This window comes from Scatophagus argus, chromosome 20 (genome assembly GCF_020382885.2).
Source record: "Scatophagus argus isolate fScaArg1 chromosome 20, fScaArg1.pri, whole genome shotgun sequence".
Taxonomy (NCBI): domain Eukaryota; kingdom Metazoa; phylum Chordata; class Actinopteri; family Scatophagidae; genus Scatophagus; species Scatophagus argus.
In genome coordinates, this window is record NC_058512.1 from 12,594,511 (window position 1) to 12,614,754 (window position 20,244).

The 20,244-nt window shown below is 41.0% G+C and overlaps 2 protein-coding genes across 3 annotated transcripts in view; one reads left to right on the plus strand and one right to left on the minus strand.

The window, feature by feature from the left end:
- LOC124051205 (poly [ADP-ribose] polymerase tankyrase-1-like) overlaps positions 1 to 7,074 on the plus strand; it is a 74,888-nt gene extending 67,814 nt beyond the window's left edge. For both annotated transcript variants that reach the window (XM_046374283.1, XM_046374284.1), the window contains 6 exons: positions 379 to 476; positions 1,127 to 1,201; positions 1,415 to 1,520; positions 2,516 to 2,702; positions 2,844 to 3,000; positions 3,262 to 7,074. In XM_046374283.1, coding sequence (XP_046230239.1) covers positions 379 to 476; positions 1,127 to 1,201; positions 1,415 to 1,520; positions 2,516 to 2,702; positions 2,844 to 3,000; positions 3,262 to 3,348 — 710 coding nt within the window. In that variant the 3' untranslated portion in view covers positions 3,349 to 7,074. The remainder of the gene's footprint in view (positions 1 to 378; positions 477 to 1,126; positions 1,202 to 1,414; positions 1,521 to 2,515; positions 2,703 to 2,843; positions 3,001 to 3,261) is intronic.
- A 2,425-nt stretch (positions 7,075 to 9,499) lies between these two features.
- Positions 9,500 to 19,587, minus strand: dusp4 (dual specificity phosphatase 4). The gene is made up of 4 exons (XM_046375597.1): positions 18,316 to 19,587; positions 16,889 to 17,016; positions 14,756 to 14,975; positions 9,500 to 12,381 (listed from the first exon to the last, which is right to left on the minus strand). Exons 1-4 carry the CDS (start codon positions 18,683 to 18,685, stop codon positions 11,993 to 11,995), a joined length of 1,107 nt encoding a protein of 368 aa, XP_046231553.1. The 5' UTR covers positions 18,686 to 19,587; the 3' UTR covers positions 9,500 to 11,992.
- Positions 19,588 to 20,244: the final 657 nt, after the last annotated feature.

A 20,244-nucleotide genomic window follows, 5' to 3' on the forward strand; every position in this document is an offset into this window, starting at 1 on the left:
CGACAGTGTAGGAGACAGCAAACAGGAGAATGGCAGAGCCTGAAGATAGCGTGTCGACACTGTTTGTGCAGTTCCTCTCATTGACAGTAGGGGGAGTCAAAAGTTGAACTGAAGGCTTAAAATTAACAACACTGGAAATGTTACAGATTCAGGCACGTTTTCCTGATACAATAAAGATGTATTATTGAGTAAACGTGCTTCTGATCAGTTGAGAAGCAGTCAAAATGCTTATTTTACATGTATTCATCAATCTCTTGGGTTATTTAAGTAAATGTATTTCTAAATTATAATGTTTAAGTAACAGAACAAACATTTTAAGATTTACTCTTTATTGGCTTCATCCTGTCCCTGACCCACTTTCAAAATGTGTGTTTTCAGGTGGAAACCCGTACCTGACGTTCCACTGCTCCAGCCAGGGCACCGTACTGATCGACCTGGCACCGGACGACAAGGAGTTCCAGTCTGTGGAGGAGGAAGTATGCGAGCACATCCAACGTCATTTCCACGGAAACACACACTTACATCGATAGCGGTTATTTTTTTAGATCACTGCCTACATGAGTTTGTAGCAGTTTGGTCCAATTATTGAATGATTTCTCCATTATGGGTAATATTAAAATTGAGCAAGTCCATCATAAGTAATTTCAGCCATCTGGCAAAGGACTCCATATCAGTGTAACTGCTCTACTGATTATATTTCACTTGTAAATGAAAGCAGTAATTCAAAGAGACAGCACATATCAGTCTGAATAGGTTTAAATTAATGAGGATCTGTCAGATGTTAACAGAAATTTAACAGGTAATTTAAACTGTAATTTTTACTTGAGAATTTGAAAAATGACTGACACAACGTCTCTCCAGTCTAAGTTTGAATTTTTAATCGAGGTGGATACCGCGATGCCACCCGCACATTTTTTTTTTTTTCAGAATATGAAAACGCTCCTGGGCCGCTGAGGTTAGAAAAAAAAAAAAAATGACTCATCATCGAGTCTCGTAATGCTGGTGCTGTCCAGAGAGCTGTGTGAATCACTGCAGTGTTTTATCCCACACATTTCCCGTTTTAACCTTAAAACGGTTTACATGTGTGTGTCGTTTTGATTGTCTTGTCTGTTTATTTCCTCCTCAGCTGCAGAGCACCATCAGAGAACACAGAGATGGAGGCAACGCTGGAGGAGTCTTCAGTCGGTACAACATCATTAAGGTGTGTACCCAGCACACACACACACACACACTCACATACCAGTGTTCTCTCTGTACAAATAAGGAATTTGAAATTAATTTAACTTTTAATGTTCAGGTTTCGATATTTTTGCACGGTTTGGCTTTGAAGATCTGCATTTGAAGCCTAGTGATGCGCACTACTTTTCTCTTTGTGCCTCCCTCTGTTTCTCCTTCAATCCCTACGACACCGTAGATTCAGAAGGTGGTGAATAAGAAGCTACGCGAAAGATACGCACACAGACAAAAGGAAATTGCAGATGAGAATCACAACCATCACAACGAGCGAATGCTCTTTCACGGTAATTTAACGCATAAGACAGTTCAGCAGTGTGGCTCTCCCCGTCACATGTTATATATATCGTGCATTTTAACTGCTCCTCTCGCTTTACTGTCACTTTCTGTCATTGATCATTGATTTTGTTTCTTTACCAACATTCAAATTTTGCATAACAGCCATTACCTCTCATTGAATGTTTCTGTCACTGGTGGTTCCACTCATTATTTTCCATATCCAAAGAAAAGTTGGCTTCCACTACATGACTTGCTGTCAGTAGCTGAAACTTCCTGTCCTGGCTGTGCACCAGTCATGCTAGTTTGTAATGTTTTGAGTCAGGATGCTCTCTGTAATGGTTATGACAGGTTCTCTGTGATGCTGATTCGTCTCCACCAGTGTAAACAGGGGTGTGTGTGTCTTTCCCCTCTTTTTTCTAAAATCAATTATTTGGCTGAGTTTAACTGTGAAATTTGGAATTTCGACTCTAGAAATACGCCAACATCAACTTGATCATGTGCATGCCACACGACTAACTAAAACCTGATGGCAGTTTTGATCTCCCCCATAGTTTCATCCATTTTCTTTTAGTCAGTAAAAGTAAAGCTCACTTCCTGAATCTCATTAATCTTCTATGTCCTATTTCAACCACAAGGCTCAGTCAGGACACAACCCTCAGCACTGCAGCCGAGCTCGGTTTCGTTAAGTAGAAAATCCCTGAAAGTCGTCTGGCTTCCATGATGCCTGAAACCAAAAAAATGTACTATGATCAAAGTCTCTCCGAGCATGGATTTTGGTGGATAATATTTAGTCAGACAGTATCTGGATCTGCCACTTGGATTTGGAGATTTTTCCAGAAAAGGATACTAAATACTGAATTTTTTTGAAGCTGACACGCACAAAAAGATTTTTTGGGTTCCCATAAAGGAGACATGTCCCTGTTCCTACAGCGGAGACCTGCGTGCAGAGACTATGGCACGTATGTCCTTATATTGTACTTATTTGAAAAATTTCTCCTTTCAGGTTCGCCCTTCATCAATGCCATCATCCACAAGGGCTTTGACGAGCGCCATGCGTATATCGGCGGCATGTTTGGCGCTGGGATCTATTTTGCAGAGAACTCCTCCAAAAGCAACCAGTATGTGTATGGGATTGGTGGGGGCACAGGATGCCCCACCCACAAAGATCGCTCCTGCTACGTGTGCCACAGGTGAGACGACTTATTGATTTAGATGCAATATTTCTTCTCCACCAACAGCTCGCTTCACTCCGAGGAGCAGGAAGAGGAGGATGTATGCATGTGTCCATTTGTGTTACGTTACTGTTGACAGCATGGTTCTGTGTATTTCAGACAGATGCTGTTCTGCAGAGTGACGCTGGGTAAGTCGTTTCTTCAGTTCAGCGCGATGAAGATGGCCCACGCTCCCCCCGGACACCATTCTGTCATAGGACGACCCAGCGTCAACGGACTGGCATATGCAGAGTACGTCATCTACAGAGGGGAGCAGGTCGGTAAACACACATGCACAGATTTTTTTTTATGACCACAAAATGTGTGTCTTTCAAAACATGAAAAAACACCTGTGAGTAATTGTAAGTCGATTTCACAAAATTCAAAGATGTTCATATGTGCATTTTAAAAAAAAGAAAAACTCTCATTTACAAGACATGGCTTAAATTATTAATCACTTATCACTGATGAAATAATAGCAATAATTAAATTAAAAATAAAATATTTATTTGAGTTTTGTTTTGTTTTTTGTCCATAGGCTTACCCAGAGTACTTGATCACCTACCAGATTGTGAAACCGGAGAGTCCGCCTGCGCCTGCTGCCGCCTCCGAGCAGAAATCCTAAAATGCAGTGACACATGGATCTGAAGAAGGCCGGACTGCAGTGGACTCAAGCCACTAGAGGGCTACAGCTGAACTGGAACGTGTTTCAGACCTTGAAGTTAAGGTCTGTGGAGCTGAACTTGAGGTGGTTGAGGTGAAGTGCTGACCAGGCCGTGGTCAAGACGACCCACGGAAACGGGATGCGGATGAAGAAGAAAAGGAGTACAAGGAGACGGTGTCTTTGAGTATCGGGGATGATACACAGTCAGTGCAAAGCAGCAAAAATCCATCAGATTCTTTAATTAACTGGGTCTAATTTAGCAGGAGAGAAAGAAAACGGTTTGTCAACATTTCTGGAAGTGTACCAGTAAGCTAATTTTTAAATTTGCCGGCCTGCGGCTTCATCCTAAAAATAATTAAGGAAGCAATTAGACCAGGACACAGTCCAAAGTAAAACAAACATCCCTGATTTTGCACCTTTGCACTGCTTGTATGCTCTGCCTCCTGTTCTTAATGTTGTTTGGATATCGTGTCCTGTTTCAGCTTTGTGCATCATCCACGGCAACAAAACAACACCCTGAGGCTGCGTTCAGAGACAGCTATTGTTGTGCATTTTGCGTTATAGCCTGTCATATTTTCACCAGTGGGACTCTCTCTCTCTCTCTCTCTCTCTCTCTCTCTCTCTCTCTCTCTCTCTCTCCTCTCTCTCACTCTCTCTCTCTCTCACGTTTTCTGCTCTGAGGGAAGAGGAAGTGATGAAACAAACGTGAGCAGCAGACAAATACCCAGAAGTCAGTAAGCAGAAAACAAACAGGAGACCACAATCCACTGCTGCTACCTCTCCGGGCTGCTTTCCCACAGCAGATCGTCTTCTACGTCTGCCAATGCGTGTCAGAGGTCCATATAGTGAAGGCTAACAGGGAAGAAGAGTATTTTTTTGTGTTGTTTTGTTTACCTGACCTGTATGGGCGAACAGCAGCCACAGTAGCTCAATATGATAGGCTGAGACACCTGTCCATCAAACCAGCATGACATATCCTCTTTGAGACTTAATTTCTTTCTTAATGAAAACTTTGACCTTTGCCAGCAAGATCTGACTAAGCACAATTACACACTGTCTTTTTGTTACCACAAAGAATTTTGAGGTTTTGCTGTTCGATTTCATTTAGTTGTAGAGTCTGTATCTCGTAGCCCTTACAGGAGCTACATGTTAAACAACTTCCCTGGGCTATCCCACAGTCAAACATGTTAGTCGCTGCTTGTTTCAGCCCACCTCAGAATAAGTCAGCCTCTACCAGAACAAGAACAGACCACAAGAGGCCAAACCGTGACACAGATATATATAAATGTACACATACATACACTAGACTGGTACTTTTCCACTTCATCTGTTTACTCAAAGCTGCACTTGGCAACTCTGATGACTACAAAAAATAGAGAAGAGAGTTTGAACTTTAATAGATAAAAGATGAAAACAGGCAGAGTGCTTGCTGTTGGAAAGTTTAGTTCTATCACCTCCTTTGGTGTGGAACTTTTAACCAACACAAGAAATAATTTTGAATGGGACAAAGAAAACAACAAAACAAAACAAAACAAAAACAGGTGATTAATCCTGATGTTGTCATTTGCAACTTAACATTCACACATTAACACCTCTCCGCTGCTACATTCTTATGTTTGTGTGTGTTTCTGTGTTTCTCAGAGGGACCCACATTTTCCTGTTTTTGTTGTTTACGTGAAATTGCTGCCTTTTCGCCTCTTTCCTCTTTTGCCTTTAACTGTTGATGCCCCCCAGTGGTGCAACAGAGGAATTGCTGGCTTGCAGTATTCAGTTGAGTACACTGTAGTGTACTGCTTATCATTAAGGCAATGGAGTAGGATTTATTTCTACACAGTACTATTTATTTGTGTTCTGAAGCATATTCCAATTTTGTTTTCCTGTTTGTTTTTGTTTTTTCATTATCTGTCATTTTGATTCTCCCTGAGTTTACACTCCTCAAGCATTGTTAGCAAATGTGAAAAGTGAGCCTGGTCACAGGCTTCAAAAAGATATTTATGTAACCAGAAATCTGCAGGTTGACTGAGGCCAATGATGGATAATTTGTACATAAAGATGAGCTTTGACATATCTATTAACCTGTTGACATGGTAACACACTAACATCATAACAGCTTTGCGAAATCCGCACACTACGTACTGTAAGCTTGAACTGCTGTACTATACTGATCATGTTTTTATGTTGATGGTTTATTTATGATTATTTTTAATTAGTCACACTGTACACCACACGGGACCACGCGAGAGTTTAGCCTCTTTCATGTTGATCATGTGAAGTCAAGCAGTGCTGAAGGTCTTTGAAATTCCATGAAGCTGTTTTGTAACGGGAAGTGAATGGCCTTAAATGTTTTTGAGATCAAGTAGACTGTCTTGAAAGTCACTTTTCCAGGTTCTCCCAGTTCAGGCATTAGCACAGAGAGACAGCTTGTTTTTATCGGTAACAAAATCAACGTCAGAATTGACAAAGCTCCTTGATTTGATTTATTTTCACCCTGTCTGTTGGCATTACAGTGCAAGTCAAACTCAGATTTCAGCTGATTTGCATTTACAAGGTGAACATGACGTTGGTCTGAGCGAAGTGCAAACGAGCATCAACTGAGCCGGCAGTCTTTATGAACTGCCAACAAATAGCTGCCCCTGATACTATTAGACTGAATGTTTTTGCATAACCCTTTTTTTTGTTGTTGTCGCCCACTCATTTGATAGTGACAGCTCGTCCCACTTGAGTAGCAGCACATTTCAGCAATTTACAGAGTGGTTCATTGCTCCGAAAGTGAAAAGGAAATGAATTAAAAGTGAAAAAAATTAAATAAATAGACAGGAACAGCAACTGATGACTAAAGTAAAAATGAAAAAAGCTAATAAGCTTGAAATTAAATTGTAATGGAAAACAAGTTTGCAAAAGGAAAATTCGGCACTGGGACACAGTTAACAGAGTGTGCAGGCTTTTGTATGTATTTGTTTTTAAGACAACACTGAAATGATGATGGAGATTCTTCCTGTCTGTAGGACTTTGCTCATATGCGCACATTATCCATCACACTATTGCTTCTCCTTACAAAGTCAGTTATCTTCTCTCATTTTCTTTTTTTCTTTTGTTCTGTGTTTTAACACCTTTTGTGTGGTCGCTGATCAGAGTCAGGTTTCAGATGGAGGTGTTGGCATCGCTTTCAGCTCTCTGGGCATATACAGAGCAGGTGGAGTTTATATTGCTGACTTCATTAAGGTCAGCAGCACTATGATTTATTAACAGAGAGCCATGGGCTTTGTTTTAAGTGAGACTGTAAATAAACCGCCTCCAGATGGGCCTTTTAATGGGTATTTTATGGATGATTCTGGGTTTATTTTTCTTGCTTTTTGTCCTTGAAAGACTTTTCAAAGACTTTTTTTTTATGTGATAACTATTTGAATTGTGTTTTAGCTGGTCTGTCTCTACTTAACTGTCTCGAGGGCCAGTCAGCCATCTTGTTGTAAATAGTGTATGTGAGCGTGCGTGTGTGTTCAGTCGATCAGTGTTTCACCTTCTGACTTGCCTTTTACCAAAAGCCACCGGTTTAAAGAACACATTTGCTCGTTAGTAATGTTCGACCTCCTGTTGTACAGACAGAGCTGCTGACCAGCTAACATGTGGAACAGAGAAACTCCTCACTCTTGTACAGAAGAAAATCCTTAATAAAAGAACTTAACAAAGTGTATTTTGTATTAAAGTCTTATTCACAACAAATGGTTATTTAACAGGATGTGCTTTTAAATTCATCTTGCCACTGTATTCTTTTTTTTTGTCATTAATCTTTAAAGTCATTTCATTCATGTATATTCTCTAAAGGTATTGTAAGTAAGTAATACAAACCGCATCCTCAAAAATGACCATAAAGTGGAATCTCTGGGTATCAGTGCAGAAGACCAACATGGTTCATCAAAAGCTTTTATTGTTTTCTTGTCTGAGATTATGGAGGTGCTTAAGTGTCTTAAAACTCCAATTCATTCTGTTTCCTGTGCCTTTCAATTGATTTTCTTTGTTTGCCAGGAGATGAACGGCCGGGAGGATAAAATCGTTTGGCAGCTCGGTCAATCCAAGAACAGGAAGAAACGCTGCAATTTATCAGCTCAAACACTCATTTGGATAGTAAATCGAGATGGTGAGAAAAAGGAAGATCATCAATATCCTCACAGATAAACAGACCCAATCAACCGTTCTCGTAATCCATCTTGGATGTTGAAATTGAAACCTAAAAGGGCCGGACTGGAGCCAGCTGTTTCCTTAAGAAGGAAGGAAACCCTAACCCAAATAAGCAGGGATGTGGTCCAGCAGGTCCATGGCCATGTCGTCCCCATCGTCCTTTATCCCTTGTGTGGAACAGGTTGTATGTGTCTACCTTTAGATTGACCAACACTACACTTTTGGCTTCTTCCCTCTTGCTGCTTATTTAGAGCCTCCTCCAGCTTTCCTCCTCCCCTACTTCTGCCTCCTATAGATTTTCCTCCCATAGCTTCTCCATTACTTCCTCCAGCTCCTCACTTAGCTTTTTCTATAGTGTCTCTCGTGCTTCCTCCCTTTGCTCTTTCCGTCTCTGAACTGCTTTTCATTGAAATGATTTACATGGATTTGAATTGATTAGAATTTAATTGAATTTTGTTGTATTAGTTTTTATTGGATTAAAGGATGATGCTTTGGTGAGAATCGTGCTGCACCATGACTCAGGCAGGCTGTCTGCATAGCGAGAGTGTGATGTGAACTTCCAACATGTTACGTACTACCAGTGAAGGGCCTCGGTGCAGAGAAAGAAAAGGTATTGGCGACACCCTGTTACGGGGGCCTAGGCCAAAAAAGAGTCTGCTGTGACAATGACGTTAAGGATGTAAACCGTGAAGAAGAAATAATTGTCGTGGTGAAAGCTGTAAAGCTGCCACCCATGTCCAAATGTCTTCCTACATATGAAGTGGGATAAAGTCTATAAAAACAACCCCTGAACCTTTGGGAATTATGGGGTTTCTCTTTGGCATTTCTGTCCAGTGTGTTAGGGCGTACTTTATTGTGTACTGCTCACAAGTCTGTGAGTCAGTAATTTTGCAGTTTTTGTGATTATTAAACCTTAGGATTTAGGCATTATTTCTGAGTTGTCGAATGTGGCTTTGAAATCTGAAATCTTCACGACAGTGTAGTTACCCATCTGTCCTCAGTCCTTCTTTACATGAACATTCCTGTTCCTCTATTTTTTCGGGTGAAAGTGTAAAAAGCATGTTGTTATGTTGCCTCAGCCTGCATATTCAGTCCTCTGTGGCACTGTATGAGAGAGTGGCTAACGGACCACCCATGTGCAGCTGTAGTAGTTTAACTGGGAGCCGTTGCTGGTTGCTAAGTTAGTGCTTTGTCATGTTTCATGGCTGTCATCATCTGAGAAAGGCTGCAAAAGGATAATTGCATAGTCTCTCCACTGGATGGTGCTGCAAACTAACATTCCTTTCTGTTGTTTTAAGGGACACAGATAACACTCAGTCCATTTTATCATGTAAACAAATATCTGTTTAAGAGGATTTTGTTGTTCGATATCACATAAAGAAGACTTAGAGAAATGCATTTATACTGTAGCAATATGTGATTTTTTTTTTTTTTTTTTTAGTTTTCTTTGCACTTTACCTATTTACCTACATATACAATTTACTATTTCCCATAAAATTCAATGTAAAATATGATCTTAATCAATAAAGAAATCAAAAATCTTGGCCCATGCAACATCAGCTCCTACAGGCGCTACTGGTATTGTGTCCACTGCCTTGAAGGTATGTGACAGGCTGCATTTTGTCTTCGAGCTCTGCCTCCTAGGATTATTTTGGACAACTTTATTTATAATTAATTGGAATGAAAGTGGTATGACTTATAAGAACTGGCACTTGTGATTCAATGACTTATTCAATGACGTCTTTTTCTTTGAAAAGTAAATCTACATCGCGCATCATCTACTATACTTCCAATTTTCAGTGTATTAATTCCTACATTACGCAGAATAAATCAATTAACACAAACATATTATTCTTCACTGTAACTTCTGTATGATAGCCTTCCGTCAAATTGTGTATATTCATATTGTGTATCATACAAAGAATGCACATACAGCTTAATTAAGAACATTGTTTATTCAACAGTGGATCTTCAGTAATAAATAAATGCACAGATAATTCATTCCACAATAAAATTGAGGGAAAATTGTTTTTTCATTTTTTTTTCATTTTTTAATATATATTTATATAAATGTCCAAGTGGAAGATTGATATTGCCATGGGTAAACAGCACTGACCAGACAGCGAGACAGTCTAGACAGCTGGACTAACACAGAGAGGCAGACGGACAGACAGACAGACAGATGTGTACAAAGTATTGCGTTTTTCACTGGCTGGCTCTCTTTTCTTTCTCTCCCTATGTCTCTCTCTCTCTCTCTACAAAATGTCTTTATGAAAGCTCTAGCCAGTCTACCATATACAAATCAGTCATAAATCATAAATACAGTATTGCATCACTTCAAAGTGCTACAGAGATAGGTGTCAACAATCTTTAAAAACAGAGAAAGATTTGTTTTTTTGAAACTGTGTGTGTGTGTGTGTGTTGTATGTACATCAGGATCCAGGTATAAAAGCAACCATGATTGGACTTTGTGCCTTTGGATGTCTAGTACAGAATGTGGAGCTTAGCCTGGTCAGAAGCAGAAGCAATACAAACATTGTCTCATCCAATGAAGCGATGGTTGGTGTGATGTCCTAAAAAGTCATTGCTATTGTGGTTTTTTCCTTGAATGAATTGTAAAGGACAGTATTGCGAGACTTCAGAGTGCTACGAAAAGAACTGTGGACCATTTTGAAAAACAGAGAAGAGTTATGATTGTGTGTGTGTGTGTGCTTGTGTTCATTCACATCAGGGCTTGGATGAATGAACTGACTTATAAGGGCAACTTCCTGTTGGATTATGACCTCAAAGCACAAAGTTTTCTTCTCTTACTTTCAGCATATATTTCTTCCTGGATTCCCCTCACAAGGAACAACACTGAGGCTCCCTGATGTTTGGTCTTGTTTGAGTCTGACACCTAATATGGGCTTACACCTACCAAATACAGCATGTTGTGTCTGTGTGTCTATGTCCATCGCAAGTAGAGATGAAGAAAGAGGTCTGTACTGCACTGTTGAAATGTTGACTTTTTTTAAAGTCTGACTAACATTCAGAAATCTGCTTCCTAGCAGCCAAGAAAAAAAAAAGTGTTCCACTGGCAAATCCAGAGAAGCCTAAATCCATGGGATACCTTCATGAACAAGGCACGGACATCTTAAAAGACCATTTGTTGGTGATGTACATTTTAGCTCATTAACTTAAAAAAAAAATTATAATTTTTCAAGGGACTTTTCAGTTGATTTGAGTCCAGTATGAACATAAACACCACGCCGTCAAGTTCTGTGTGTTTTGGAAACTAGTTGACAGTAAAGAATGGATCATTTATAATGGATTAAAAGATACAAAAACACCAGCAAGGTCCTTTAAGTGACTGTCTTCCAGAGCCACTATGCTCCAAAGTTTACCCTCTGGTCCAAAACTTTTTGTTTTTGTTTTTTTGAGATGTAACAGAAGGGCTTTTCCTACAGTGTATATCAGGGGCCTGCAGTGGGGTTTCCCAGTCCATTTACGAGGGCCATGGCCTTTATTTGGCATCTTAATTCATTTATTTAGCCTCTCTTCAGTCAGGAGATGAGGAGCAGAGGAGAGGGGGCGAACAGGGTGAAGATGAGAGGCAGAGATGAGAGGAGGAGGAGAGAAGGAATATAAAAGGATGAAAAGGAGATGAGAGGAAGGTGTGAGGGGTTGGAGGGGGGACAGCGAGAGGAAGAGGACGTATGAAAGACAGGAAGCTCCGGTCGGATCGCCGGCAGAGCACCTGTCACTGAAGAGCCTCCTGCTTTCTATCACCGTCTCCTCCCCTTTATTCCATCCATCTCTTTTGTCCGGCAACAGGAGGGACACCCAAAGGGGAAAGAGCGGGTGCTTAAAATTCTTCCTTCCTTCCTGTGTCCATCTCCTCTCCTAAAGACCTGTTGTCGCCATAGCAACAGACCCTGTCTTCATACTGAGCTTATTCAGTCATGAATGTATGTGTGTGAGGCAGAGGGAGAGAAAGAGAGAGAGAGAGAGAGAGAGAGAGAGAGAGAGAGAGAGAGAGTGGGTGTTTGCTGCTGCTCATGCCTCTCTGTGCCAGTGTTTGTGTGTCAGTGTGCCTCTGTGCATGTTGTTGTTGTTTTTGTTTTTCCAAGGAAGAGGGTGTATCTTCAGTACACGTCAGTCCAACACTCCGTTCACTTGTAACTTGTTTATCGAAACAAGTTTTGAAAGCCAGTTCATTTTTGGTCAATGTAAATAAATCTTAAAACGGAAGGAGTGTTGGCTGGTTTCTGAACTTTAAAAAGTTTTTTTTTTCAATCTTTGAGTTTTTAATCAGGCACCGTGATGCTTCTCACCTCCCTGCCCTGGAAGCTTGTGCAGGGGTCAGTAAGACTGACAGCTCTTCCAGCCAATGGCAGCCCAGTCTGTGCTCAGTTAGTTTGTCAGGGTGGGGGATGCGATTGGCTTTCCATCAGCAGCCAGGGGAGGTCGTGATCGGGCTGTGGTGCAGATAGGCCGAGTTCACCACGGAAACTGGGAAGTTGAAAATGAACGGAGAGGTAGGCGTGGCCGACGTCGAGGTGGTGGTCGTTGAGGACTTGGGTCCAAGCAGTGGGCTCACTGTGACGGCTGCTTCGGCGGCGCACGAGGTGGCGAGGAGCTGCGACTCGAACTGCAGCAGCTGTCCCATGAAGCTGAAGTTTGGAGAAATTATGCTGCGACGCCGACGCACAAACTCGAAGGCTTCATCCAAACGCACTCGCTTCCTCTTCATCAGATAGGCCAGGCAGATGGTGGCGGAGCGGGAGATGCCTGCTTGACAATGGACCAACACTCGCCCACTAGAGTCCCGTACTGAGTCTGAGGAGAGAGAAGGTCAGAGGTCAGAGGTTTCCATTGACAATCAATAGAATTTAAAGTCTGCTACAAAAATCTCCAGATTGAAAGATCGCTATTGGATGGCTTGCCATGGATTGGATACAGATATCCACGCTAGCCAGTTGATAAATCCTCGTAACTTTGGTGATCTACTCTCTACTTTTTGTCCTCTAATGCCACGGGCAAGTTTGTACCGACATTCACAGTTCACAGAAAATGTACCCTAAAGACTCTGATGACAAACTGGGTGAAATGTGTGGTTTTGAGATTCATGTCACCCCTCAGGATGACTTACCATGAGCTTCAGCTGTAGACTGTTTTGCAACCTCAGTTTCCTTAATAGGCAATGAAAGTGAAGTGAACTTAAAGTTTTCCCTGTTTTTAATCTCTAAGCAAAAAGGTTCATGCATGATTGTAGCAGTTTATTTAGGGTAATCTTTTTATCTTTCCGTTCAGTTAATTTATTTAAAGGTGAGAAAAGTTCCATTTGAATGTAGCCTAACAGAGTTGAAGCTTAGCTCTTAACAAACAAACTTCCTCTAAGTGGAATTTTATTCTGTTTTTTTCTTTTTTTTTTGACAGCCACCAAGTATTTTAAACACAACAGATGCACAGTAAGACTTTGCCTCAAGCTCGTTTTCTCCTCCACTTTCTCATGCCTTCCCCTCTAAGTAGAGTCAAACCAGTAACCAATCTCAAAGTGAGAAAGCAGCAAATCGAACTGAAACACGCAAGCGCAAAAAAAATTTGAGTCATCAGCCTCTTCACACTTCCTCCCTTGTCCTATTTATGTCTCTGCCTCTTTCAGCACGTTTAGGCACATGCTATTGATTCCTTACTGTGAATAACCACATTTAGGTAATAGTTTGATTAAAGCGCTTACAGTAACTCAATTTTCCCAGCAACGGTCAGGAAATGGGAAGCACAAAACAAGAAGAAGATAATGGAGGAACTTCATATTTTTTCATGTTGATTAATTTAATCTAATTTTCCACCACATCTGGCCATGCTGCAGTATGAACATAAAATTACTGCTTTGAATCCAGCACACCCCGTGACCTTTCTGAAATAATTGCTGGCATTTCTCAACATGCGCAGATTCGCCGTTGATAACAACAGCCTCCCCGAACTCTCATTCCTTGTGTGTGTTGCCCTGCTTTTCAGATGTCTACATTTGTCTCTCAAACGCAAAGAGACAGATTTCAGGTAACTCCAGCACAGCGTCTGTTCACCCGGTAACAGCGGATGAGTCAGACTCTGGTCCCACAGCAGCTAACTATGACGCATACCAGCACCTACACACACATACGCACACACAGACTCATGAACATACACTCACAGCACAGAAACCGCAAACAATGTCTACATGCAGTATAGATCTGCAAAGTGAAAGCAAGTCACACACCTGTCTATTTAATATGCACAGACACAAATTATGCTGCAGAGAGACAATTGATTGGACATTGTTTGTTTGGTGGGTACTTTCTTTTGCTGCCTCTGCAAAGTCTGCAGAAAGGTGTGTGATGAAGGACTACTTGGAAATAATAACAAGAAGTGATGCACTTGACAGTTTTGGTTGGTTTGGTATTTAAGAAGACTGGTGGTAAGTTAGCATGAGCAGTGATGAGCCAAGATTGCTAAAACTGCAAATGAATTGATTATGAAAATAGTCAGCAACTAATTTCTTTTTGATCAACTAATCAATTAATCGCCTAACTGTTGCACCTCTAACTGGATCAGATGTAATAAATATCTTAATAATGAAAAACAAAGATAAACATACATCTAAACCTGCAACAAGAGAGAGTCAATTTAAAGTAATTATCTATATTTATCTACATTAATCTATATTATCTATAATTGTTTGAGTCAATTTTCAAGCAAAATTGCCAAATATTTACTGGTTTCAGCTTCCCAAATATTTTTAATTTGTCCTATATTACAATAATTGTTGGTTGGACAGAACAAGACATATAATAGCATCATCTTGGGCTGTAGGAAATGTGATGATCATTTTTCACATTTTACTGCTGTTTTCTACAAAAAAAAAGTTTAATGGAGAAAATAATCTGTGAACTAATTGATAATGAAAATAATATTTAATTGCACTCCTATATATGTCTTCTCATTATTATTAGCATGACTTTGAAAACAGACATGACCAAAAAAAAAAAAAAACATTCCACCAAGATTAACAAACAAATTTAACTAAGACGAACTCTTTCAGTATGATCTAAAAACGTACCACTTACAGCACAAGGTTCTATTATATGCAATTATCCAACATGGGAGTGATTTGTTCCGCTAAAATGCCACACACAGACACACATGAAGGTCACACACTTAACTCACTGACCTATGAACTCAATAGCCTCCAGAAACCAGCAGCTGATGTCCTCTTTATGGTTGTCTTCCACGGGAATACATTTGTACTGGTACGCCCCTTCAAAGTGGTTGGGACAGTCGGCGGACACGTTCAGCAAGGCCGAGATCCCAATGCTGTCCAAAACCTCTTTCTTTGAGGCGTGGAGGGCGCTGCCTAGGTAGAGGAACGGGAGGATCTCAACTGGACCACCCTGGACCAAGGACAGAAGGGACAATGATGAATAATTATTACTTCATGAAACAGCAGTGATGAGGCCAGTTCTCTGGTCTGAGGCAGTTTATTCATAATTCACACAGTCAGTCAGTCCATTGAGTCATTACATAGAGAAATATCTCCTGACCCAATGTAATTTGGATATAATTTGCTTAAATGAAAAACAGCTTAAATGATAAGACAAAGAATTCCCTGTGTCGGTTAGCAGCGGAGTCCAGACGCCAGAGGACTTCAGTACAAGCATGACCTTGCTTAAACATTTTGTTAATCACACACCAAGCCTATCATCAGACAGTGGTAGCTTGTTATCTGTGTGATTACTGCAGGGTCATTTGATATGAGCCACTTAGTGTGATTCAGGGCACGTTATTTCCCCATATAGAAACATCTCTGACTCTAGGACCTGCATGTTTGATGAACTGACTGAGAAAAAGATGCAGATTAAAAATATGCACAGCTGTTCGAACGCAGCGAAAGCAGACCGTGCTACCGCATTAAGTACGGTACATACTGTCAGCTAACAGAGCATCGGCTGGGGACATGAAGTTTGTTTCATTTCCTGGAAAAGGGCAGTATCTCACAGAACACAAACATGTTGCTGTTTTGGTTAAAAATATGAATTACTGGGAGTAACATTTAAAGGCCCGAGCCATCACCAACAGCTGCCACCCTTCACAATCCAAAACTTAACGCTTACATGGTGAAGAGAAGAAAAGTAAATATATTAATAAAAATTCATGTATCAATTCAGTAGTCTTTTCGAGTTTATTATCAAACAAATCACAAAGCATATTCTGATGTAAAAGTATTGTTTTGCGTTCGATCAGATCTGACGGTTGGTTGGCAGTCTATACCGGTAGTGAGACTTATTGACGAGGGCTCTGTCTGTTTATGTCACTGCCGCTGACGACCTCGGTACTGACACAGCGTCAGGAAATGATCAATACCGCTAAGAGATGTAATGCGAGGAGAGGGGGGGGTGGAGGGTGAGAGGGAAAAAAAAAAACTGAGTGAGATATCCAACTAGCTCTTCCACCCAGCCCATCATTTCTGTGCTGCAACAGGAAGCTTCAGGATTCCTGGAATGGCTGAGACTATCAAACATTTTTCTTAGGGAACATACAGAGGCAGGATTGTCTGCATCTCTCTCTCTCTCTCTCCTCATGCGTTCCGGGGGAATTAAACCCACACCACATGTGACCTGTGAACATTGCATGAAATCTGCAGGCTCAAAGAGAAGACCGTCCAACAAAACGAGGCCACACGGCCACAGGAAGTGATGCAGAGGTGAATCAATGGTGAACTATCCGTATGCATACGTAAGATACAAAGAACTATAGTTTTTCTTTTTTTTTGTTAAAACAAAAAAAGAATTTCGGGCAGATTTTCCCATCAGTTTGCCTTTTGTAGGATGGCCTTTAGACTGACGAAACGTGTAACTGGAAGGGGAAATGCGGATGAACGAACGTGAGAAAGTGACAACAGTTGAGGTGCAAAGCAAATAACTTCCAGTGTTTGCACATGGAGGCTCTCTGTAAATGTGTGCAAGCGAAGTTGACTTTTGCAGGATGAGAAGCTGAAATTGGAAACTTTGACATGAATATGTTTCTGTTTGGACAATGCAGATTGGTACAGGTTTAACCATTTACTCATTAAGGACAAACGTTCTATTTTTTTCTGTTACATCCTCTGACTAAGTAAGCACTTTTAAGACATATGCTATATGTTGCTTTATGACATTTGCCATTATTTTCCACATCACTGAACGAGAACACTCTTTTAGCTGCAGCCTTAACAATTAATTGCACACATTCAGTAGCAGCTTGCACATAAACCACATCATGTTGACACTAGATAAGACGGGCTTGTCTGTCTCCTGCTGTGTCTTACCTGGTCATGATGTGGCGTCCCACAAGACGAACATGCAGAGTCAATGCTGGACTGGTTGGTGAGGGGCGGTAAGGATTTGGTCTTTAAACAATACTCAGGGTACTCTGTGAAAAATCTGTCATAGCCACCTGGAAAAGAGACATCATGATCAAATATAATGCATTAAATGCAGGGATTTGGTCTTGCCAATGGACTATAGTACATCTTAAATTATATGAGAAACAATGAGAGATTCAAACACTGCTGAGGACCACAGACAGACTTAAAGATCTTCCAGGAGAATTACAGAAATAGAGGTTTATTTTTGTTACTATAGAAGTATACTTAAGGACAAAAGAAGCATTGTAACCCACATTAATGTCCCAGCACAATCTGCACCAGGATTTACTCTACTACATTCAGAGTGCCTGAACAAAGTCTATTAAACAGTCCATCCTGTGTCTACTGCTCTGGATTTGAAAACAATTTCATCATCCCTTTGCTTTTTTTATACATCTGCAGGCTGACCATTGCTCTCTGCAGCCAAGGGGATCATGCCAGATTAACTGGGAAAATGCCATCTTTAGAAGCTACATACACTCGCATACACTCCTGCGCTTCAAGGCGCCTGCGTCATTAGGATGCACAAAAAAGAAGAAGAAGAATGCGCCACAGCTTGCAGCAGCTTTGGGTTGTCAGATTTCCTGTAGTCTAAAAATAGTCTGGAGGGTAATTCGAGGGTTGATTATAGATTTTTACAGCCTTCCATCTGCGATTTAGCCAAATCGGGCTTCTGAAAGGATCTTGTGCGTCCTGTAAGTCCCTCTGGTTTGATGTGGCTTCTACGCATCAGCATTACCTCATTCGCTCAGCTCACGGCCATTGGTCTGTGTGTGAATGTGTGTAGCTGTGAGTGACTGAATGAGTGTGTATAATGTTAAAAAAAAAAAACCTACACTGCTGCATAAAATTAGAGCAGGCAGTGAGCACAATAGCCACCTTAGAATCTCTGGTTTATATGCTGCCAAGCAGATACAAAAACAATAAAATAACACAGATTATGTTGCATGAAAAGTAAAATGTCCAAAATAGGTTGGTGCCATATCTACTGAAACCAGGCGATTAATGAAATTGGGGATGTTATTATTATCATTGGCAATTTTGTTCCATTTACATCCTTAAAACTATCAAAACATCATCATTAATCAAAACATTATAATCTTCAAATCATTATTTTCATTCTCTGGGCTTATTTAAGAAGAAGCCCAATTTAAAGGCTGCATTTAACAATTAAACAGACATTTTTTGGGTTATCACTACTACAGCTGTAATTTCTAAGCTGTTGTTATCATTTTCATACCTCTTTACTGCTCTGTAAGGTAAAGGATAAGCGACTTTTAACATTAAATGCAAAGGTTCCATTGTGTAATACTAGAGCACAGCTTTACCTTTGAGCAGGTATATGTGTGTGCCGGAGGAGTCCCTGCACAGCGCGTTGAGCACCACAGTCAGAGTGCTGTCCTCCTTCACCGTGTCCGAGTCCGGCGTCCTCTCATCGTACAGCACCGCCGCGGAGTACATCCCGGAGCGAAGACGGCCCCGGACCTCTTCGTCCCCGGCCAGTATCTGGTCCAGGCTCAGCACGGAGCCCTTGGCCCTACGACGGACGATGGTGTTACAGCGAGCGTTGACTGCGCCCCGGATGTGCCCCGCGCTGAAGGCGAGGAAGGAGCGGCAGTCCAACAGCAGGCACTTGGCGCTGTCCTCCTTCAGGAACCGCTTCAGCACAGGGCAGTCCATCTCGCCCAGGTCCTCCATCGCACGTCGTTTCAGGCTGCGTGTGTAGGCTTCACTGTCGCTTATCTCCCTTTCTGTGTCCCCACCGCCCTCCAGACGTGCGGATCCTGCGGTGGATTCCCTTTTGCGCTTGTCCTCTATCCGCGCATCATTCCGCGCACTGTACTCTTCACACTCAGTCCTGTCAGCTCTTTCTTTCTCCCTCTTCCGAGTGTGCCTTCTCTGGGTTGTTTCAGTTTTTTCCTTTTTTTATGAATGGGTGCAGCGCGTCACGGCGGAGGTGACGTCAACAGACAGCAGCCTATCACAAATCAGCCAGTTTCCCGTCCCCTTTCCTCTTCTGCCGTTCATTCATAAAAAAAGAGACCTCAATGAAACGCGAGGCGGTGAGGATGGAGATTAAACTCCATGAGGCGTGCAGGGGAGTTTGGCACCCTTCATGATTTAACCAGCTCAAGGCCACGTTTGAATGATTCTTGTAATAAAGGGACTTTAAACGAGCAGTCACAAGAACCACAAAAGGCAGAGAATTCATGTTTGTTAAATCCGCCTCCAACCTTTGTTTATTTTATTTGTAGAAGAACATGTTATTTCCAATTTCATATTTGTCCTTTTACTAAAAAAGAAACACTCATATAAAAATAACCCCTCTCAATCATCACTTATGACCCACTGATGTGGTGTCTATATCTGCAGAGACCCGGCCCTCTGACTGTATTTTCACAAACCCAAAGTGGAAATATCTGAGGACCTGGGAATGAGTTACAGTAATCAAGCAATTTTTCTTTTTTTCTCTTTTGCACCCTTGAATGGCTGGCAAATCCTACATAGTATGCCTTTAAAATCATAATTGTAGCATTTCTGAGTTAAAAATTCTTAAAACAACTAGATCTTTATATTTTTTTGGTTTGTACACTTATATAATCCCAGATGTTTCCCAGAGAAATTCTAATTTTATTTAAGGTAATGGTGCATTTTATTTGGTCACCTGTTGCTATGACTTCCAGTAGATTTAATCAGCTTTATAATACAGTGTTAGGTTGTTCTGAGGTTTTCTGCCGCCTAATGATCAAAAATGAACTAATGCAGCTTTATCAGTTTTATCACTTCTTGATACATTTAACTTGACATTTAAATTAAATCCCAACATTGCATTATTATTTTTTATATTAATAGGAACAGTAATTAAAAAGCAATGTAAAAATATCTGTATTTTATTATTTTTTTAATTACTTAAACTTAAATATATTTGTATTCGTTTTGATTTGAGGTTCAGTAACATTACTTCACATAATAATTCCAGTCTGGCTGTAGTGTAATGTGCTGAGAAAAGTGCTGGACTGCAGGTGGGTGTGCTTACGTTTGTGTGTGCGTGTGTATATACGTCTGAGTGTGCATCTGTGTGTGTGGGTGTGTAATCCTACAAGCGGAAATGCAATTTGCATCTTCTATCACACAGCCTTAGCGAGTGTGCTCAGGTATTTGCATGTTGATCTCATTTCCATGGTTACGGGGGGAAAGAGAGCAGCACAGCATCGGATGAGAGGAGGAAAACGCAGACACCCTGACACAAATAGACT

Bases quoted from the DNA above. Each gene is read 5' to 3' on its own strand.
- dusp4 (XM_046375597.1), bottom strand. From the start codon at position 18,685: ATGGAGGACCTGGGCGAGATGGACTGCCCTGTGCTGAAGCGGTTCCTG. The intron at 14,976-16,888 runs GTAAGACACAGC...TCCTTGGTCCAG, and splicing joins GGACGCCACATCATGACCAG to GGTGGTCCAGTTGAGATCCT. The intron at 12,382-14,755 runs GTCAGTGAGTTA...CTCTCTCCTCAG, and splicing joins GGAGGCTATTGAGTTCATAG to ACTCAGTACGGGACTCTAGT.